Source organism: Falco peregrinus, chromosome 16, assembly GCF_023634155.1.
Source record: "Falco peregrinus isolate bFalPer1 chromosome 16, bFalPer1.pri, whole genome shotgun sequence".
Lineage (NCBI taxonomy): Eukaryota > Metazoa > Chordata > Aves > Falconiformes > Falconidae > Falco > Falco peregrinus.
The window spans coordinates 5094362-5117227 of NC_073736.1; the positions used below are offsets into that span (position 1 = coordinate 5094362).

The following is a 22866-nucleotide window of genomic DNA, read 5'->3' on the forward strand; positions in this document are numbered from 1 at the left end:
CACTCATTTAGAGTTAACTAAAACATTCCTGCTTTGGATTAGTGCTGCAATAGTGAATTTGCTTTTCTATACCCAGCTGAAGATGATGCATGAACTAAACCCACAGTACTCGGCGTGCTTCAGCAAAACACACTGTTTTTTCTGCGAGTTCCACACCTCTAAGCCAGCATCACCAGAGACAGGCAACAAATGAACATATTTATGCAGCATACTGTAGCAGAAATGACAGCCAAAAAGCTGCAGTTTCCTTGAAAAAAAAAACCGGAGGGAAGAACAAAGGCAAAACATCAATAGCTACTCAGTGTATCTGTGCTGGGAGAAAGCCAGCAAAAGGGAAGGGGAGAGTGAACTCTGAATTTCCCTGGTTTTCGAAAGGATCGTTCTGTGGACTCAGGAAACGTTCCAAAGTAGTTCCTCGCAGAGTGTGGAAGAGATCCGATGCCGTCCTTGGGAAGGGATGTGTTAGTAGTTATGTAGTCACACGCATTTCTTAGCCATAAACAAAGTATTTCCCTCTTTACCTCCTGAAAACCTCTGTGGGAGGTAGGCAAACGCCTGTCTTGCCACCAGCGTGCGCAGGACCGACGGGGGCTGCACTGCTGGTGCATCCACACCACCACAGCACCACGTTCACGGCTGTTGCGTACAATGCTCTGAAATGCCTGACTAGGAAAGATGTTTTAACAAAACTAAAGGTCATTTAAAAAAATATATAAAAAATCACCGCATTTCTAGTTATTTATCTGGTGTGAGGCTTAGGGAAATGCCTGTAGTAAGCAATATACTGAATAAATGAGCCAAAGGAAGAGGAAAAACAGCACGTAAGAAGCAGCAGGAAGTGGGAACAGGGGAAACAAGGAGCCAACAGCCCAAGAGCTGCACTGTTCCATATATCCCACTGTTCTATATATCCCGGCAGATTGCTGAGCTGCTGCAGGCAACTGCAGGAACAAGTTAAAGAATTAACAGAGATCAACGTGCAGACGATGGAAGAGTCAGACGGACCCATCTTGGTGCAAAAGAAGCTTATGGGGTTTGTTTTCCTCTTCGCTGCCACTCAAGTTCCAGCAGTTAGGGCAATCTAGTTACTCCATTTAGATAAGCTTCAGTAGCTCACAGCAATTTAAACAGCTGCCTGTGCCTCAGCATTCTGTCACTACCTCCTTCTTCCCAAGTGCTAATGCCATTAGCAAATTGACTTCCTCCCTCACACAATCTGTCTGGCCTTAGCATGTACAATACTAATTGCTTCCTAATACTCCGGAGCATCAGCAGGCAGAAGTGTGGTACCACAAAAATACCTCCAGCTGGGAGGTGGCAGCACACAGGGGTTGCGTGTGGTCCCTGCCATCCTCCCCTCCAGGTGAGGCACACGGACCCACCAGGCACAGGAAGAAGTTTAGGCACCATATTTCCAATCCAGAGCAGAAAGAGACACCTTTTTTTCTGCAATTCACCCAGTTGTGCTAGGAAGACCAGGGACAGTGACTAAAACCCCATGCATATTAGAGGAAGAGACAGAAGGAAACTTAAGAGGTGGAGAGAATATGCTGTTTTGAACGGTCCCTGCTGCTTTCACTGACCTCTCTGTACCTCCAACCTCCCCTACTCCCTTTTGGTGACCTTTCTTTCAGCTCAGACTGCTCTCCCTTCCTTTCCCTCCATCCCTTAGCAGACCTACTAACGGAAATGTCAGCCAACACTTTAGATTATTGCAAAACTCCAAAAGCATACAAGTGCCATTTTTAAACAGCAACTACGCCAATAAAGACCCAGTCCCATCCTTTCTGATTTCTGGAGTCACACTGTCCATCACAGCCCTCGATCTTAAAATAAGCATTAAAAAAATAAATTAATTTTCCTGCTCTGGACACCTGGCTCCCCTTGGAAAAAAAAAAAAAAAAAAAAGGAGGGCACAATAAAAAGATGAAGGATCCTTTTGGCTCCCACTCTGACCTCCTCAGCTAAGCAGTGAGAAAATGGATTGCCTGGACCTTTCATGTAATCTTTCTACATTTCTAAAACACAGCTGCCCACAGGATGCAAGCCCCTGCATTTACATGACAAAGAGCAGAGAGGCTCTCCCAGATGGGACAGCTTCTCTTTGTGGATGTTAACCATTAGCTCCCAAACCAAGCACGTCTGCTCCAGCTATTCAGAGAGTTCTTCAGCACAGAGGGGATCCCAGAGCCTGCCCCAAACATGACCGGAGGAGGTCTTGTCCCACACAGCAGCAGCAACACACAGCTTCCCCTCTCCTGCGATGCCCACCTCATTTACAAAGCTCACCTGCCCATTTCTTCACGTTCAGCAGGCAAAAAGAGCTCTGTAAATCAGGTGCGTTGAAAAAGCCTACTTCAGTTTTCATTAGCTGTTTGTATTTTTGTTTGTATGTTTTAAAAAAGGATGGCTGCACGTTGCGCGGGCTGGGATGTACGCTACAGGCATCTGCCACAAGGACACTGGTGGACAGGAGAGATGTGGACCAGCTTATTAACACAGGCAGGCAGGCTGGCAGCAGGCTCCAGAGGAGGCTGAGACACGGGGCGCACATCGCAGGGCGCACATCACGTGGTGCTGCTGCTGCTTCTCACAGGCTGCAGAAAAAGAATTCCCTGGGGGTGAGAAGAGTTTTGCAGGAACAAGTCTAGAGCTCACTGTACGCAGCGTTCACTCACTGTGGTGTTAAACCTGGCCAAAAGGCTGAGTCAGCGTGCTTCACCCTGCTTAGAAGAGGCTCACTGTGGTTTCAGTTGATTAGAAATAGGTTTTAAGATAAAAGGAGCCACCTAATGCAGGGATCAACAAGGCAGACAAACAGTAAACCAAATGCAAAACATGGAGTTTACTGTAACTTTTTTTCATGCTGATCTTAGAAGCACACTTGAGATACTGAGATGATTTCACCTCCGACCTCTGCAGCAGAATGAGGAAGAGATTAAGAACCCCACCTACATGGATCTCTTTCCTCAGGTTGGGGAGATACTGCTGAGTCTCTGAGCAGTCAATTCTGTAGTAGAGCTACCAGCTTCCAGGACTGGGGAGCTCTTTGGCAAGGTGAAGAAATTCTGCATTAAGAAAATGAGATTAATTGGTATGAATGGACTATCTCGCAATCCAATTCCCTTTTAACTAGGTCAATGGAAAAGGTATCTCCAGAGCCAGCTTACAGGAGGTCCTAGAAATACTCCAGAGCACAGGGGAACAGGTTACACTGGAATTGTATGGACAGAAGCTGCCCACGAGCCTCCCCAAACATCTGATGCTGCAACTCAGACGGGCTTCAGAGCAGGGAACAAGCGATGCCGCAAGGAAGAGAACTGCTGCAAACTGGGTGTAAACCTCTGCGCATGTTCCTAAGGTAAAGCAATGTCTCCTAAAGAGCAGGAACAGCACAGCATGCAAAGCACAAGGTCAGCCAACATCTCTTGGAGCTGGATTTCTCATCAGCTGCATCCACCAAGTTTAGAACAGGCTGATCTGGCTCCTGCCTAGCACTGCTGCTTTGGTTTGCCATGCAGACCGTAACAAAAATATCACCCTCAGCATGGCAAAGCACCGAGCACAGGTCCCTCTCACCCAGCTGGGGAGGGACCTGTGATTCTGTCTGGTTTCTCCTCAGGGCTTTCTTCCATTACTTGCTGCCCCAGGATTGTGACAACAATAACAAATCTAATTCTTCACTTCCCACACCCTGTGCCACAGCAAAAGAACAGCTGAACTACAAGGTAGCTCATCCTATTTTGCCTCCAAATCTTCCAAAAATCTTTTCCTGTCACCTCAGGAAAGCAGATTTAACATTCCCTGTTCTCACTGTGTTTCTCTTTCAGGCATTAGCTCTTCTTCATCAAGACGAGTTGAGTTTCAGCAGCTGTTACTGCATCCCTGCATCCCTCTCCAGTATCTCTGGGACCCTGAAAAGGCCACATCCCAGGCAGGAGCAGGGAAAGCTTCAGGCAAGAGCGAAATCCTGCCGTTGCCTATGGTTGGAGGATGCTTAGAGAGATGACTCATGCTCAGTCAGGGAGGATAGCCCCAAAGATCTCTAACAGCTTGTGGGTGTTTGTTTTTAGGCGGAAAGTGAAAGCAGTGAAGGCAAAGAAGAAAAGCAGGCATTTCTCCATCCCGAGTTGGACAGCAGCCTGGGCTTTACAGACACCAGCACTCAGCCAGGTGAGAATTCAGGGCCTGACGCAGGAGCAGAATCAGCCCATGGCCAGGAAGGTCCCAGCGTGGCCCTTGGTGCCAGCACACCTGCACGGAGCAGACTACGTACGGATCCTTCCCCACCTACGATGAGTTAAGCAACTCCCATTTCTGCAGCGTAAGCGCAGAGGAGTGCAGAAGATTTCAAGAACTCCTGGAAAGCAAATGCAGCCAATACAGAGCAATTTGCAGGGAACAAGAAATACCTCACGGGGGGGGGAGCACCAGCAATGCAAACACGACAAGCAGCTCCCTAAGTGCCTTCAGGTTGGGGAAAACAGCTCCCCAAGAGAGAAAGGGCTGCAGCACCGGGATGAACTGCCTGCAGAGTGCGGCAAGCGGGGACAGAGGGAAAGCTAGCGAGAACAAAGCATCAGCACAGGCCACAGACGTGCCCACCACCACGTATTGCTGCCAGCTCAAAAACCTTACAATTCCTCACCACGCACGTCATCGTGGGAGCTACGGGAGCCTGTCGCAGGAAAAGGCTGCTGCAGAGTGTCCAAGCGACCCGGCTGGAGTGTCAGCAAAACCCAGGCGATGCAATGAAAGCCCAGAGGGCAGAGCAGGGGATAACGGGAACAGATGGAGGCTGGCATGCAAAAGGAGCAAGTGGACCCTGAAGAAGCAACGCAAGAACTGGCTGCTAAAGGACACAGCCTTGAGAATCATAGAACGAAGCAGACTGACCACAGATGAGGACAGCCTCGGCGAGCTAAAGGCTGGGAAATACTGGAATAAGGTTCAGAAAAAGCAGCACATGCTCCTATCCAAGGAATAGAAGCAAAGAAAAGCATTGCAGAACCAGAGGGAACAGCCTCGCGAAGACAAAGCCAGCACCGAGCACAGGAGGAACTTCAGTATTGTAGCGCTGAGTCAGAGGAAACCGATGAACAGAAGCAAGAAAATCCTGGGACGACTGGAGCCCTGTTCAGGAACTTCTCACCCACAGGACCAGATCCCAGATGGAAGGACATACAGTCCCTTGCTGTCTCCAACCCTTCTGTGCCTTCCCAGAGGGTTGCCCCAGGCATCAGGAAGGGACAGTGCATCTTCCTGAAGGCACCTTCTGGCACTGCGGAATGGTTCCCCGCAAGGCTTCCAAGCTTCTGCTGGTTGTTATGCCCGTTAAAGTCTCCCCACAGAAAATAGGGAGCTCAGCAGAACTACAAACAGGGAATTCAAGCCTGATGACAGGCTTGCTTCCTCACTCAAACACATCTAGACAACCCCAGGGTCCACAGATCATTGTCCTGATATACTTTTATGACCGACCTCACTGTACACGAAGATTTGGCTCGCTACATTTCAGTCTGATTTTTTAGTGTAGGATTCTCTGCAAATAAGATATTTGCCTCCATATCCAACTCTTTCTATATTGAAGCATATTATTGTTTTTCTGGTAAAAAGAAAAAATAATAGCATGCTTCAACCTTTAACGTTAGAGTCGTAATCATTGTTTTCCCCAGAACTGGGTGTGCTATGCATTCCTGTACTTTAGTTCACAGAAAAAAAAAGAAAAAAACCTCCAGACTTAGTAAATATAGTTGTTTACTGTAACATAAGATACAGAAAGTAGAAAGAGAAGGCACTTAATAGGTCCCTCTGTGGATTCTGCTACCAAGGGGGAAACAATACTCCCTACAGAGTTGAGGCATCTTTTATACTTATTAATCACCATGAAAAATAAAAAGATCCACAAGCCCACTGAACTCTTCCCTTCCTCCCCCTTCAAACATTTCAGGAATGAGCTCAGCTCTGAGTCATGATTAAAAACACCCGGTTATGTTCCTAAGCAGCAGTGCTCAAATTGAAGATTTGTTGTGCTACCCAATGCTCCCTGCTTCACTGTTCCACACTACAAAGGAAACAGGGCAAGCTCCAAGCTATCGCCTGAAAATACTTTACAGTTTTCCAGGCTCTAGTGGAAGGAGATAAATCTCTCTAGAGGAAGCAGGCAGTGGTGGTCCGCCCCTCACCCCCACAGTGACTGAGACCGGACCACTTGGATCTGATGGAAAGGACCTCAAAGAAGCAGGAAACCTGGTAAGCCCAGCTCAGAAGCATCCTTACTTCTTTGCACCTCTCGCTGGAGAAATATCATCTATCAAACGGCGATTTCTGTCAGCTCGCATCACCAGAGTTCTCAGCAAGGCAGAAGAAATTCAAGGAAATGAGACAGGGATAAAGATTGCAAGTTACTAGCTAAATAACCCCCCCCTCCGACCAGCCTAGAGGTAAAATAAAGGCCCATTAGAAGAGCACAGCAAGGCGGTTAGCAGCGAGCAGTTTTCTGTGGCTTGGTGTCCTCTAGCTCCTGTCGTGTCTGGATGATTCCAGACCAGCCTTTCACACAACGTGGAGGCAAACCTTTGCCCCATTTGGAGCTACTGTCTGCCCTACTCCATTAAAACTCAAGTTCTAGTCCTGTACTAAGTTACCAGACTCCAAAGCTTAAGAAAATATTGGGTAATAAACTGTGTCAGCCAGAAAAAAGAAAAAAAATTACAAACATCGCCATGAAATAACGCATCAATACTAATGGAGAGAGAGACAAGAAATTGCATTAAATCTCAGTTCATTACTTTGCAGCTCTCTTTCTCAAAATCTTCCACAAGAAGCAGAGCACCACACTCACCAAGACACCCCCTATCACTCCACTTCCAATTCCCACCAAGCATTCATAAAACAAGTCTCTTTGCCAAAAGGGCTGCTGTTCTTGCACTTCTTCGTGGGTGCCGTTGTTTGTGTTTCCTTCCTCCTCATTTGCTGCTAACTTCTGTTCCCAAGTCAAGGATTTTTGAAAGTTCAGATCCACCAAGTCAGTTTGGATCACTCTGACCCCAAAGTAAACCCTCTTGACAACTTTGAATGTCTTCAGCACCTGCACATCACACCGGTACGTCCCTGCATCAGACTCCCTGACAGGGGAAAACCTGATGACCGAGCCGGGGTTTTTGAAAGGTTTGAACAGTACGTCGTTCGTGGTGACAAGGGCTGGGGCAAGCCTCCACGTATAGCTGTAGGCTTGGCTACCAAAGCCGGCCGCATCCGAGGTCAGGCAGCTGAACTGGAAGGGTTTGCCCGCAGGGAGAGTGAAGTGGAGCAAGCCACAAACCCAACTGGTCAGGCAGCCGGACCTGCGCACGGTACAATTCCTCCTCTCTCCGGCGGGAGTCATCTCGCACATCTCCTCCAGTTTGACGCCCAGTCCACAGGTGACGCTGCAGGATGTGGCGTTGACCACAATTTTCACTACAGCAGACTTCAGCTCTGCCGGGATGGTAACTTTTTCGAAGGAAGCCGACAGTAGACAGAAAGCACAAAGTAATACCCCAAGGATGCGGCTGGTCCCCAGGGTCTCCATATCAGGGTTATCAATCAGGTGTGCTACTTTCTAAAGCCATGCAAATTCAGCAGTCAAAAAACCACAAAAGTAATTCACTGTAAATCTTCAAACTTAGGATTTCTGAAATCCCATCAGCATCATCTTCAAGACCTAATCCGTTAGGAAAAATCCTCCAACAAGACAGGCTCGAAGTCCACCACCACTAAAAAAGATGCAACGCAGTAGCCTATCAGTCCGAACGTGAATCGTGAATCCCAGTTCTTGTAACAGGGCAGCCAAATATTTTAATCCACTCCATTCCAGCAACTCTGATATATTTGACAATTTAAAAAAGATTTACTCCTCCCTTCTCTGTAAGATTTTACATACTATTTTGGATGAATTTCCACTGTAAAGTAGTACTGTTCCAGTTTGATTTTCCCACCAAACTGCCAAAAAAAAAAAGTAATCACTACTAGAACCTTTAAAATAATGCTGTTGAGCATAAGGAAATCCTAATTCCTTATGCAGCACCTGTACAGTCCTGTCCTATATACACATATCTCAAGACCTAAAGTACACCCCAAGTTACTAAGACCACAAAAACATTTCAACTTCTAGACAGTCTGATGGCACTGAAACCGAAGGCAATCTGAACCGACTTTTACCACCGATGATGTCCATCTCTGTGCAGGGCCTGCATCTCCACGAGCCCATGTTTCTAGGGAACAGTGCCAGCATCACAATCACAGTCCTGTTGCCCGGGTCAGAATGCGGCCCCAAACCTTCCAAGGAAGAACAAAGAACTCCCCTAAGTCTAAAGCCAAAGCGAGTTCTCCGAGATGAGGACTCAGCCACCAACGCCAAATCAGAGATTTCCACGTTCCGCTGATGCATCTGTAAAACACAAACCACTCGTATGCTGCCACTGCAGCAAAATGCTTGGAGACATGTCAGTGTAATCCACGTAGTACTCAAGTGTCCCCAAAGAATAACATGTTACTGAAAAAAGTTCTTAATGAAAAAAATAATATCAGAAGTTACATATTTTTAACGGAGCAATCAAACTATGGTCAAGGTAGTTCAATAATCACCATCTCCTTACCAGCAGCTGAAGCAGGTTGCAGAAAGGATTTGGATTGCCATGTTCTTTAACAGCTCTGCTAATGAATATCCATCTTTCTCCTCCTAACACTTCTTCACTTATTAAATTGGAGACTTCTGAAGATCTAGTACATGTATTTTCCAAATTCAGTTTCCCTGGAGGTGCCCTCTACGCCCACCACGCTTTGTGTTCAGCTCCCCTTTCGCACGCCTGTCCCTGAGCGCCCAGGCTGCACCCAGGTATACAGGGCTTTTATTACGACTACAGATTTACTCCCCTCCCTTGAAAAGAGATCATCCACCAAGTGCCACACTAAAAAAAAACCAACCAAACACCACCACACCAACTGCAGTGAAGGCACAATCCGTTTGTGTTTGCACCACAGCTGGATTCCTAAACGTGTCACAACATAATCACAGTTGTATAAAAAAGCCAAGACTTACCCATTGACTTTAGGAAATAAAACATACCTCTTTATTTACAAAGACAAAAACTAACATCACTACTATATACTACTATCAAGCCAGTATCTGACAAATATTGTACAAAACTACAGATACCAAAAAATAAAATAAGAGATGGAAGAGAATAAACCAAAGACATATACACTGCACAGAGAAGTTTTAACAGAAATGAAGGCTAGAGTCTGTGGCAAATCATACGCTTCAAAACGATCTGGAGAACCATTGCCTGTGCATCTTTTAAAGCTTGTGGGGTCAGCCACACCACGTACGGGTGGATTTGACGTAACAGTGTGCCCCAGGAAAGATGAAAGTCATCCTACAAGCAGAAAGAACAAAGAAAACTAATACTGTAATGCATGGGAATGAATTTCATTAAATGAAGCAGGCCACTGTACCAGAGCCGGAGATGAAAATACCAGTTTTCAAAAACCTTCTGATTTAAAGCGCGTCCTCTCTTCCCATGCTTATCTCTCATGCGAGTACTGCATACTTCCGACTGCTAATTAATAAATCTCTTTATGACTCCTCCTCTTGGTTTTTCATGTCTGCAGGATACGTCGAAAACGTAAATACGTAATGATAATCTCAATAATGACATCTGAGGAAAAACTGGAAGTAACTGCACAGGAACTATAAAAGTCAATCAAGCAAGGGGCATTAGGAACGGAAACTTTCTTTTTACAGGCAGTTGGTCTAGCACAGAGAGGTGTCAGGCTGTAGGTACTGGATAGAGAAAGTGTTTCTTCCCATTCCCACAAAGGGAATATTACAACCATCTTTAAGGTATAAAAGGTTAAAGCATGGCTGGGAATGCACTGTTAGCATTCATCTTTCTTCCGTTCTTGATCCAGAAGTGGGGGAAAAAAACCCTGAAGAACTCCTGTTTCAGTTCAGAGAAATACCAGCTCTGTTTTTTCTCTAACTGCCAGTACCTCCCAGCTAAGGAGGAAACCAATTGTTTCTGGCAGGGCACCTGACAGGAAGGAGACAGAATAAAACCAGTTTCAAGGACAGAATCACAGGCTAGAGGAAAGCATATAAACTGAGTATTTTATCTAGAGCTACTTTCACTGATTCCTTCTCCCATAATCAGAGTCATCCTTCACGTCTAAAATATTCACAATACGAAGATTCATTCTTTGCAGACTTCAGAGGGTGTCTTGAATTCTTCACATTAGATCTCTATCCACATGAGATGAAATCAAACCTGGCACATAATCAGCAGCACTGTTTCACTAAGCATGTCAGCATAGAAGATGTCACACCGAGCTAACAGAAAAGCTGATAAAGTAACGCAGCTGGCACAGAAGGACTTACAACTCACTGAAATGAAAATTAACAGCAAAGAAAGGGAAGTTTGCAGGATACACAGTCATATGGCATCAGGAATAAAAATACGTACTTTGGGTATTCTTCAACTCGGGAACAACAAAAATATTCAAAAGAAAATGGCTGATAAGCTCTGGGTACCAGCTCACTTTAGAAATAGTTATATATATCAACACAAAGGCAGTCCAGTTAGTCTCTTTGCAAATCGCATGACCTGAGAGTCAGCATCTTACACCGTTCGATGAAGAGGCAGTTAAGGAGAAATGAAGGCCGTTTCCTCTTCCATATTCATTTCTTACAAAAGTCACTCCCTGAATCCATGAACAATCAGTCTGCTGTGTTAGTCAGTTCACTCTGACTGAGCACTTCATCTATTTTCCACATTATGGTGCCAGTATAGGAAAGAATACAGGAAGATAAAGAAGAGTGTCTTCATAACAATTCTGAGATTGCACCACCTGCTAAAGAGATCAAAGACAGGTGAAAAATAAGTAACCAGACTCAAACAGATGTTACCAGAAACCAGAGACCACCAAATACGGTAGCATTTCCAGAAAAAAAATACGACAGCAAACAAGATTTTCTAGATAAAGCCATCCTTTTCAGAATGACACGTAATCAACAAGATATTACCTACGACAAATTAAGATCTCCAGCCTTTCTGCATTTGTAATTGAGATGACGTGCACAGGCATGGACAAGGTGACTAAGAAACTCAGCTTTAACTCCACAAAGTTGCAAGCAAACTTACCTGGTGTAACATTTTTTGATTCATCAATCCCAAAATCTCAGAGCAAAAGCACAACTGAAACCAAGTTCCACCTAAGTTTGGGTTAAACCAGATTGCTGTATGATTCTATCCTAAAACTATAAAACAGATCAAATATCTCAGTTTGTTTATACTGAAACCTGATTTTGACATAACAGCTTTAAGAGCAAGGCATTTACTATCAGACTGCACAGCATAGTGACACAGACGCAGCTGCACCAGGCTCCAAGCCTGGCCATGCAGCTTGCAGAAAGACACTGTATTATGGGATGTCGGCAAACAGTTTTCAACGGAGAAGTGCTTGTTGTGTGACTGTTTTAGCGGCTGATTAGTTATATCCAAAAGCAACAGCACAAGGAACTAGCAGAATTAACAGCATCATGCACAAGTGACAGAAAAGGCAGTCTGGCTCCAGGGTGCCAGGCAGGTGGCCTTTTGAATTTCTAAGTGTGCATTTGCACATGGTGGAACATCAGCAACCCCCCAAGAAAACCTGGCTGCCCAAAACAGGGCTTGTAGGTGCAAGCCGTAAAGAGAACAAAGGAAGACAGACAAGGACTTCACGGACTAAGAGACTACCGTGAATTTGGAAAGATCCAAGTGACGGTTTCTTTCTGTGCACTATCTGTTCTTCTCGTAACATGACTCATACAGACACTTCCACCACTGACTACTGAGATCTACTGCATGGATCTGTTAGATCCTCTTAAGTTAACAGCACTAGGAAGCACAATAACAGGCCCTAATGAGAGACACAAGTCCATCAATGCAATATCAATTCTTTGCCTGTATCTCAATCAAGCTAAAGAACGCTACCATGGAAAAACACCTTAGAGTGCTTACAGGCAACAAAGCCTGAAAGTAAATTTCAGAGAGCTCTACCATCTTCAATAGATGATTTCAGAGAGCTCTACCATCTTCAATAGATGCATAAAGTAAGTAGGGAACACGGGTCTAAACCCATTTGTTCATAAGAAAAGACAATTTCCATTTTACAGTGTCCAAAACCCAAAGCTAACTGTACTGGCACAGGTATGCACATCCCAAGCTCTGCAGCAGTAAAATTCCACTCTTGTCTTTTATAGCAAGTCCAATTGTATTATAACGACTGCCTGGAGCATTACAGGGAAAACCACAGAAATATCCTCCCAAATATGGCTTTGCAAGGATGTGTAAAAAAAAACCACAAAAAACCAAGAAAGGAATCTGTCTAGAATGTTGCCTCATTTGAAACACGTTAGAGGAAGTAGGAATAGTATTATCCCAGCTCTCAGAACAGATCAACGCAACAGCTATCGCTGCAAGAAGAAAGCACGCTGAGATCTGTCTACCGATGCAGATCAAGCAAATTAGTAAAACAAGTTGATAACAGAGCTACGTAACCATACCTTGAAAAAGCTGAACAAAACCACTTGCTATTAAAAGTACTTTTCTAAAAACAGACAGCTACTAAAATGGTCAAAATATCCAGCACTGGTTTTTGAAGCAATTGATGACTGAAATTCATTTTGGAAGCCACATTGTTAAGCTTCCAGCGTGTGATCCTTTCTCATTTATATCCTTCTGCATATGCTCATGTTAATTAGCAGCATGATAAAAGAAAGCAAATCAACAGGCCTGCTGATGAAGCTAATGGTTATACTCATTTGGTCTTCAAACCCGCTCTGTCCATCCAGCATGGTACAACAGAGCACTCAGGTTGTGTAACAGATGCCAGCAAAGACACCTGAGGATCTACACAATCCAGATAATTCCTTACTATCAGATTGTAAAACATACTGGATGACCCCTAATGACTTGAGAAGTCAAAAGTGAATCACCCTGTCCAGTAAATCTAACACTAGAAGGTCAGCATTACCTCCCAGGCTACAAACAAGGTCTAAGGACATGCTTGGCTATCTGTTTAATTTCTGGATTTTGCAAGGTGCAGTGTGAAAGGATTAAATTGAAGCCCAGAAAACATCCACCACTTTTTCCACGTACAGGCTAAGTTCCTTTTATCCCGTTCCCTTTTTCTGCAAACAGCAATTATCAATACTAGTACAAGCAACGTAACAGGAGCTGAGCAGAAAGGCCAATGAGCAAGGTGGGTAGCACAGGAGCAGCAGTGAGGGAATGAGGGGTGGGTGGGGAATAATATCACTTCTGTACAGTATAAAATCCACACCAGCAGCTGCTGAGTTCAAGGAAATGCAAAATTTGATGTATCAATTACATTATGTCTTTGAAGCTGTTCATATATCAACCCTGAGTTCTTCACTATAATCCCCCCCCCAAAAAAAAACTGGAGTCCACATCAATTCAAACATGTGCTTTCTTTACTGCACTTGAATGAACTTTTCCCAAAGAAGAAGCCGAAGTAGCAAGTAAGACAGATGGGAAACATTTAGTCTCTCCGACACTAAGTCTGGGCCCCAACAAAAGGGACTGCGACAGTCCTGGTTTAGTACAAAACCAACAAAATATGACACTAAAAAAAAAAAGGAAGAAAAAAGGAGAAAAGTCCACCAAAACCCATCCTCATTTACAGCAACTGTACTTTCTGGGATTTAAATAAGGCTGCTGTGTAGCTAGGAATAGAAAATTCAGCTCCTGAATTTTATTTCAGGGATTGTTTATCAAACGGACCATTATCGGTGCTCCATTTCCTAGTTCTGCTTAAAAAACTTTTCTGTTCTTCCGCACTCTGCCTAGTATTGATGGCACAAAATGTCAGTTTCAGCTTCAGAATCCTCCCTCATTACCTACATTTTCCCTCCTCAAAATCGAGCCACCAAAACCGAACATTATTCCTGTTTATGTAAGAGTCAACAGAAGTTAACAAAAATATTAAAGCTATCAAAAGATCTTTTGCTTTTGAAATAGCGCTCAATCTTTACTAAAAACCCGACGTGCTCTTTGTATGCAGTAACACAGGGATGGGTAGCAGTTTCATTACAAATACTGAAAGCACTTTCACTTTAAAAAAAAAAAACCTGTGAAATTTTACCTATCCTTGACAGCAGCCAAACATTCAGTGAACAAGTGCCATTTGGGAAGATAAAACGCTAATGACTGTATTAAGTCAGGGTCTGTACAAAGCAAGGCCACCAAGCAAGCCAACGACGCTCACGCTGGGTTCCTTACCTGTCAAAGGCTGTCCCAGCTCCGCCTGCACTTTACCCTTCGCTGCTCCTTCCAGAGGTAAAGCACCTCTGTCCCCTTTGTAGAGTTTCGGTTTAAATGGAGAATCTTTGTCTTTACCTTTTGATCCTTTAGGCCTGCCTGCTTGCTTCTTCTTGGATTTACCATCTCCCTTCACACCCAGCAGCGGATGGACTTCTGTGGAGAGACAATGTGTTACCAATGTGAATTATCCCTTAAGATGTTTGTATCAGCACACGCAGCCCTTGGGGTTAAGATACAAACAGCATTAAAAATTAGTTTCAGGATGCCTTACTCACTCCTAGCTTGCAAAATGCCAGAAAATTTGTGGAGACGGCGGCTATTAGTAACTGTCATGAGCAGTAACTTCAAAGGAAGGAAAAAATTAAGGAGTGGCCTTCTGAACTTCAGGTCTCCAGCCAAAACTAAGGCAAGGCTAAAAACCATCTCGGATACAGAACCAACAATAAAAAAACGGCAGCTTCCACACACCATCATTAGGTACTCCTTGTAGTTCAATGTTGGTGGTTTTGGGCTTCTTCTTTGGTGCCTGAGGTCCATCAGAGGAGGACTGCCTCTTCTTCTCAGAACCTATTCCCTCATCAGTTAAAGAACTCTGAACCGCATCTGGCGGAGGTCCATAAGGGTTTTCTTCTGGATCTTCAACTTCAGGAGCAATGGGTAAGTAAAGCAGAGCCTTGGAGTCCTCTAGTTCTTCATCACTGTGAAGGAAAAAGTTTGCTTTCACTTAAAACTAGGGGCTATTATAACGTATTATGCAGGCAATATTAGTGATACATTCTCTATTCATACTTTAAAATAATGGTCTTTCACCTGCTACAGAAGGCAGCAATGGGATCCACACTAGTTACATCCACTTCTTCATCTTCTGCAGCATCAGCTCCTGAGAACCAGGGAGAAAAAGACAAGTTCAGGACAGTAAGGAAAAGCCCAAATGAGTTAGAAAGAACGAGACTGATTGTGCTTAAGTGTCTAAGCATGCAGAAGCGAGAATTAAAGCAGAAGATAACCCTGAAGTATTTCCTCTTAAATACACCAGGTTTTTAGTTTGGTTTTCTATGTTCTAATACAAGCCTGTTGTTATAAAACACCAGTAATAAAGCTAGATAAAAGATTTAAAATCTTAATGTTTTGTTGTTTTCACTGAACTAGTTCTAAAGCTGATGAAATTTATTTTAGTGCTTAATTCCCACAAGCCAATGTTCCACTTGAATATTAGAAACTGCTAACGAAGAATTAATCTGAATACGAGAAGTGTTGCAAAGCCTGGGAATGAGGAGAGCTCTGTGGTATGCTGGGAATAATTCTGATTTCTTTCACAGTTTAGCTGTCGCCTTTTGGAGTACACAATTTCCTGGCACCACCAAGTGGCCAGGTAGGACTGCCACGGATTGAAATCCAGCACTGCTTCTGGGAGAGCAAGCCTGTACATCCGGGCTGGGATAGAGTTAATTTTCTTCTGGATAGCTGGTACAGTGCTGTGGTTTGGATTTAGTATGAGAATAATGTTGATAACACACTGACGGTTTAGTTCTTGCTAAGTAGTGTTTACTCTAAATCAAGGACTTTGCAGGTTTCCCCTGCTGTGCCAGTGAGCAGGTGCACAAGAAGCCAGGAGGGAGCAGAGCCAGGACAGCTGACCTGAACCAGCCAAAGGGATATTCCATACCATACATCATCATCCTCAGTATATAAACTGGGGGGAGTTGGCCAGGGGCCACCGATCACTGCTTGGGGACTGGTGGGGGCTTCAGACAGCTGGAGGTGAGCAACTGTACTGTGCATCACTTGGACTTTCTTCCCCCTTGGGTTTTATTACTCTTTCTCTCCTTTTCATTTCAATTGTTGTTGTCATTATGTTTTATTTCAATTATTAAATTGTTCTTATCTCAACCCACGAGTTTTATCTTTTTCTGATTCTCCCCCCCATCCCGCCAGCAGGGGCAGGGGGAGTGTGCGAGCAGCCGTGTGGTACTTAGTTGCTGGCTGAGGTTAAACCACGACAGGTACATTCACTACTGCTCTCTGCTTAAATATATATTGGAGAAGGGAGGCATTTCTAAAAAGAAAATGTTGCATAGCAATTGACAGGGATCATACTGACTCTGTTAGTTCACACACCTTCATTTATCCACTCCCGTTCTGTCATTCAACGCCCACGTGTACTGCCGTGATCACTAGTTTTAATTTTTACTATGGTCATGTAGTCAAGACTACAAACTATTTGCTACAGAGAAATACACTTAATGCAGTACCTGTCTGTTCTGGTTCACTCTTATCTTCATCTTCAATGTCGAACTCTGACTCTCTCTCTTCATACTCGACATTTTCATCCAGCTCTTTGAAGTCAGGCGCAAAGGCACTCCAGTTTTCCTAAACCACAAATTCAAAACGATTTTTACCTTATGCAAAGAAACAGCAGCCACAGTGAGGACTCATATAATTACAATCTCATTCTGCATTAAAATCCCCCAAGCCGCATACAAGATCAAAACAAAACAAAAAAAAGCAAGCCTCATTTCGGTCCACAGTCACACAGCGAATTAGGAACTGCACAAGTTAGTTCACACTGAAAAAGCAATGTTGTAACGTTCCTTAAATATTGCGAATAAAACAAAGCTGTATGTTCACATCTAGCCACTGCAGTTTTGGCTCGCTCGCTCAGATTTCCTGTACTTAAATACATTCAGGACATCATTCCCACACAAAACGTCCCTGTGGTAACAGTTAAGACAACGCAAAGCTTAACTAGCGCAGCAACTGGTACCCTCCTCACGTTCAACAAGACAAGTTAAGCGGGTGAACCTCAGAAGCTTGCTGAGCGGGGATTTAATAGAGGACTTCAACATGCAACCATTCGGTCTATGAAGACAGAGACCGCTGTGGAATCTCTCAAGGAAACAATCCAGAACACTTACCACTTGATTCTGAGCCCATATTGATACAACACCACTCGAAATAGAAGCAATGATCGGTCTGACAGGATGCCACTAGATTTATTTGAAAGAGAAAAGAGGAGAAGCTTAATTGGTAAATAAAATTAAGAAAGCTTAGTTTTCAAAATAACAAGAAACATAGCAATAGCAGACAGTTATTCTTACTGCTACATCCAAGAGCAGCTCTCCTCTGGTCCCATGGAGGATTTTCACTAAGTTTCCAATACTCTTCTCCCAAATGTACAGGGCATGCTGTCGTGCTGAACCCGCCACTATGTATTCACCATCACCAGAGAAACAGCACTTCTTCCACGGTGTCCTGCGTGCAAAGACAGCATCACAAGTTAAACAGTTAAACAACACAAAGCGGAGGATGGAGGACTGCAGGGTGGGCTTGTTCTTCAGGCTGAGATCTTACATACTCCCATCCACAAATATTTAAACTTCAAATCAAATTGTGACAGACAGGTTTCAAACGAAAACAACTGTCCATTACAATTAGTAAGATACGGTACTACCCTTCATCCAGACAATCCCCTTAGTGCCGAGCACACAAACCTCACCTTTTTAAGTGAGGCCGACCAGCCATCCTGCTGCCTCTTACCTGTTCACTAAATCCTGCAGCTTCTGCATCGGTTCAGGCTCCCCATCTCGTCCACAGGTTAGAATTTCACGGCCATCATACACCCTGATTATCCGGTCAGCTGTGTTTATTAAAAAGCAGCTGTAGGAAGGAGGGCACAGAACATGCATTGCATTAAGAGGCTAAGAAAATAAAAAAGAACCAGAAAATGTTCCACGAAAGAACTGCAGGAGTTTTTAACACTTTGTACATTCTGTCAAGCTACCCCATAGTTTTCAATTAATCTTTAAAGATACCATTTGATAAATAAAGTAATTCACCTTCCTTTCCGAGCAAATTCAATCGATTTAATAGCTGTGGTGTTGCTGGTTCCAGTTGTCACTCTGAAGGAAGCCACAAGATCCTGAGTGTCTGTTTTTAAGACCAAGATCTGAAGATTAAAGAGACAGAAGGCAATCAGTGTCTTCGTCTTAACTCAATCCCCTTTTGGTACCTTTCGCATCAGCTACTAACCCTGACAACAGAAGCCTCAGCAATCTACACAGGAATAGTTGGGATTCTGCAACTGTAGTTCTACTACAGTTTCTGCGACAGTTCTGTGACATAAACATTGGTTTATTTACACTGGAAAAGGATCCAACAAATATGATCAAAGACAACAGCAACACAAAGACCTAACTCAAAGATTATAGTCTAGAGATCTTCAAAGATAAAGTGTGATGCTTTATTCAGAAGATAATATCAACGCGGTATCAATTATTCAAGAGACATTCAGGAAGCCTTATTTGTACATTAAAACAAAGAACGCAACCCAGAAACATTAAGCATCTTGGCAAAGACAAGTAGTAATCTAAGCTACTGCATCCAATGCCACCTGCTGAAGTCTCACCTTCCCCTTGGCATTGCCCGTATAAATGTATTCCCCTCGCCTGTCAAAGGAGGCCACCACATTGAGATCAGAATCATCATCCACAGGTAGGACAACGTGCTTGGAGTCTGACAGGGTTAGCATCACTGGTGCCGACTTCATGGGACAAACCAAAACTCTGTTTCTGCAAAGCAGAAAAAGAAAAGTGAGTAGTTTCTCACCTGGAAAAGAATTTCCGCATTTAGAACCTGGGAAAAAAATCTCAATATATATCAAGAATACATAATACCTCTGTATTTTTATTATTTTATTTTGTCTTTGTTACTTTATCACAAAGTAACACTGAGCTACTGTCTAATCTCACTTCCTTTCTTTCTCTGGAAGCTTCTCCAAGTTTATGCAGTAACTTGTAAACTCAACGAGAGGTTTCTACACACATTTCCAAGACTCATTCCCTCGTTTATTCTCCTCCCATCCTGGTATTTTCATAATAAAGAGAGCCACAACAAATCCAGTTAGGGTCCTAATCACGAGATAATACACCAAGGTCATCTATTAGACTTGGAAAAATCACTCTGCAAACTGCAGTAAAGACATTTTAACAATCATTAGCTCTACCAAAATAAGAGCATTCAACCCTTTTTTCACAGGACTTACTGGTCTCGAGGGTGGTACTGAACTTTCAAGATAGGTGAAGGAAATCGAAATCTCTGGTCGCAGTCTCCTGAGAGCACGTCCCACTGCGACACAATGTTATCAGTCGAAGCACTGACCAGTTTGTGACCATCTCGACTCCAGCTGCAGTAATAAGAAACAGTTTAAGTAAGGTACTCCCTAAATGCATAAAGCATACATCCACAGTTTAGACCAACTTATCAGACTCAGATATAAATTTGTTAGTGTGAGAAAAAAAACAAAGAGCCAAAAACCTAGCAGGCATAACGCATTTCCAAACTCTCTTAAAGGAAAGTATCCTGAAATGTAACTGCGTATCCCACACCGGGCTGGCAGTTCAGCGATCAGCAGCGCAGGGTGTTAAGGGTTGTCAGGGCACCAAAGCACCTGATGCTCAGCACTGGGGACATGGGCAAATTCAAGGGGCTGGGAGCCCAGCAATCAGCAGTGCAGGGTGTTAAGGGCCGTCAGGGCATCGGAGCCCCTGATACTCAACTAATAGGGGCACGGACAAATTCAAGGGGCTGGCAGTCCAGCAACCAGCAGTGTGGGGTGTTAAGGGCCATCAGGGCATTGGAGCCCCTGAGAGCAAACAGGGACATGCGCAAATTCAAGGGGCTGGCAGTCCAGCAACCAGCAGCACCAGGTGTTAAGGGCCATCAGGGCATCGGAGCCCCTGATACTCAACTAACAGGGACACGGCCAAAATCAAGGGGCTGGCAGCCCAGCAACCAGCCGTGCAGGGTGTTAAGGGCTGTCAGGGCGTCAGAGCACGCCCAGCCAACGTGGAGCTGGATCAATTCTAACAAAAAGGAGAGCAGTCTTCCACACTGATGCAAAGGCTGCGAGGTCAGCTGCAACTGAACATCGAATTCCATCACTCCGAGCAAAGCCGAGCCCTTCTCACCACAGGGAGCAGACGGGGTGGATGTGGGCACTGATGATCTTGGCGATGCCCCTGGTCAGGAAGTCCCAGATGACGATGCGCCCGTCGTTGCAGCCCACGGCCAGCAGCGTGCCCCAGCGGTTGAAGGTGCAGGTAAGGGCCATGCTGATGCAGTCCAGGGTGCCATCGGCCTCCTGCGGGGAGAGGGAGCGCAGGGGGCGCTCAGGCCGCCGCCGCCGCCCCGCCGTGCCGCTCGCAGCAGCCGGCGGGCCGGGGGCGGCGGGGGGCGGGGAGCACCATTACCTCGGGGTAGTTCTGGCCGAAGGACTCTGCAAGGAAACGCAACGACAGCGCTTGAGTGAGGAGCGCCCGCCGGCCCGGCCCGGCCCGCCTGATCGCGCCGCTCCCCGCCGCCCCCCGGCCCAGCCCCGCCGCCCCCGGCCCGGCCCCCGCGCCCCCGACCCACCGAGCAGCTCCAGGTTCATCGCGGCCGCCGTCCCGCTCCCTCCGTCCCCGTCGTCGAAGGACCCCGCCGGGGGCCTGCGCCGCGCCGGCCCCGCGTTCGCCTGACGGGCGCCCTCTCCTCCGCCAGCCCCACCGGCGCCTCGCGGCCCGCCCCGCCCCGCGCCGCGGCGGCCGGGCCCAGCGCCGCTCCCTCCCCTCACGGCGGCGGCGCTCGGCAGCGCGGCGGCGCGCGGGCGCGGGAACAGGCAGCGCGGCGGGCAGCCCGGCGCGTGCGCGGGGGAGCGTTCCGGCTGGGCCCCGCGGCCGGGCGGCGGGGGTTCCCGGGGGGCGGCGGGGGTTCCCGGGGGGCGGCGGGGGTTCCCGGGGGGCGGCGGGGGTTCCCGGGGGGCGGCGGGTCCGGAGGGAGGAGGGCCCAGGGGCGCCGGGCGTGTGTGTCCCGGAGGACGGGGTTCCCGGGGCAGAGGAGATGGGTGTGTGTGTGTGTGTCTCCCAGAGGAGGGGGTTCACGGCGGGGGCGGGGGTCCCCCAGAGGAGGAGGGTCCCCGGGGTGCAGCAGGGGCTCGTCGTTGTCCCCGAGGAGGAGGGGTCGGGGGGGCAGAGGAGGTGGGGTGTGTGTGTGTGTCTCCCAGAGAGGGGCGGGGGGGGAATGTCCTGGGGGCAGAGAAGGGGGGGGGGGCGCTCCTGGAGGATTTGGGGGGGGCGGGGGAAGGGGTCCAGGGGTGGCAGATGGGGGTCCCCACAGAGGAGTAAGGTCCTTGGGGGGGGGGGGGGGGGGGGTGGGGAAGGGAAAGAGGGTGTCGCATCAGGGGAAAGGGCTGTATCCCGGGGGGGCGGGGGGGGGAAAGGAGCTATATGTCCCAGAGGAGAGGTCCCAGGGGCACAGAGAGGGTCCCCCCCAGAGAAGGGGGGGGGGCGGGGGGGGGGGGCTGTCCCGGGGGCAGCACTGTCACAGCAGGTTCATCGCGCAGCGCCCACCCCCAGCTCATTCACGTCTCTTGCAGCACAGGCACGAAAGAGTAACAACAACAACTTTATAATAAAATCCAAGGGCTGAGCTCGGCCGTCGCCGTTAGTGCGCTGCCCTGCGCGCGGAAAGCTCCGTACATTTTCCTACAACGCCGTAACACACGTAACGCCCATGCCCTGCTGCAGGGACAGTGAGTGCTGGTCGGGGCTTGAGCCCCCCAAGAGGTTGGAGCATCTAAGGGGGCAGCTTACTCCTGAAGGGGCAGGTCTGCATTAGAGAGAAAGAAAAAAAAAAAAAACACCCCAAAAAAACCCCACACACAACACACAGAAAAATTAAAAACAAAAAAAAGCCACCACAGAAAAACAAGGAGAAAGCCCACAGAAAAAAAAAGAAAAAAAAAAACAGGAAAAGAAGAAAGGAACCCCAGAAAAAGAAAAAAAGGGAAAAATAAAACCGTGGGGGGGGGTGGGGTGGGGGAAGAAGAAAAAAGAAGAAAACAAACCCCAGAAAAAGAAAAAAAGGGAAAAATAAAACCGTGGGGGGGGTGGGGTGGGGGAAGAAGAAAAAAGAAGAAAACAAACCCCAGAAAAAGAAGAAAACAAACCCCAGAAAAAGAAGAAAACAAACCCCAGAAAAAGAAGAAAACAAACCCCAGAAAAAGAAGAAAACAAACCCCAGAAAAAGAAGAAAACAAACCCCAGAAAAAGAAGAAAACAAACCCCAGAAAAAGAAGAAAACAAACCCCAGAAAAAGAAGAAAACAAACCCCAGAAAAAGAAGAAAACAAACCCCAGAAAAAGAAGAAAACAAACCCCAGAAAAAGAAGACAGAAGAAAAAGCAGTAAAAGAAAAAAAGGCATTAGTCATGTAACTTAAGGAAAATGAGCAGGTTGAGGGAAGGCGGGGGTCACTCTCCCCATCCCCAAATAGTGCACCCATGCAGGCTCGGGGGGTGGGATGGGGTTAGAGCCCCCCAGCCTCCTTACAGGCCAACTCCGCACCTGCTTTTCAGTCCCAAGACAAGGTATTTCATGTAAAAGTCATAATCCTCTGAATTAAGGTAATTGGTGCTTCAAAACCCCCGTTCTGCAGGGGCAGCACGGCACTGCTGGGGCACT

At 46.3% G+C, this 22866-nt stretch overlaps 2 protein-coding genes across 6 annotated transcripts in view; both read right to left on the reverse strand.

Annotated features, from left to right (window-relative positions):
- The window catches only part of RBBP5 (RB binding protein 5, histone lysine methyltransferase complex subunit), a 42894-nt gene extending 21921 nt beyond the window's left edge, over nt 1-20973 (reverse strand). The window contains exons 1-14 of one of the 5 annotated variants that reach the window (XM_055819675.1): nt 20781-20973; nt 20618-20643; nt 20336-20508; nt 19411-19551; nt 18775-18937; nt 18206-18315; nt 17907-18026; nt 17468-17621; nt 17285-17356; nt 16622-16739; nt 15180-15249; nt 14838-15067; nt 14328-14522; nt 9091-10890 (exon numbers count right to left, since the gene is read on the reverse strand). In XM_055819675.1, the coding sequence (XP_055675650.1) occupies nt 10865-10890; nt 14328-14522; nt 14838-15067; nt 15180-15249; nt 16622-16739; nt 17285-17356; nt 17468-17621; nt 17907-18026; nt 18206-18315; nt 18775-18937; nt 19411-19551; nt 20336-20508; nt 20618-20643; nt 20781-20799 (1617 nt within the window). In that variant the 5' untranslated portion in view covers nt 20800-20973 and the 3' untranslated portion in view covers nt 9091-10864. Of the gene's footprint in view, nt 1-9090; nt 10894-14327; nt 14523-14837; nt 15068-15179; nt 15250-16621; nt 16740-17284; nt 17357-17467; nt 17622-17906; nt 18027-18205; nt 18316-18774; nt 18938-19410; nt 19552-20335; nt 20509-20617; nt 20644-20780 lie in introns of those variants that run through there. The other 4 variants (XM_055819678.1, XM_055819676.1, XM_055819674.1 and 1 more) reach the window with 4 other exon arrangements.
- Nucleotides 5762-8958, reverse strand: TMEM81 (transmembrane protein 81). The gene has a single exon (XM_027797130.2). It carries the CDS (start codon nt 7571-7573, stop codon nt 6788-6790), a length of 786 nt encoding a protein of 261 aa, XP_027652931.2. The 5' UTR covers nt 7574-8958; the 3' UTR covers nt 5762-6787.
- Nucleotides 20974-22866: the final 1893 nt, after the last annotated feature.

Bases quoted from the DNA above. Each gene is read 5' to 3' on its own strand.
- TMEM81 (XM_027797130.2), bottom strand. From the start codon at position 7,573: ATGGAGACCCTGGGGACCAGCCGCATCCTTGGGGTATTACTTTGTGCT.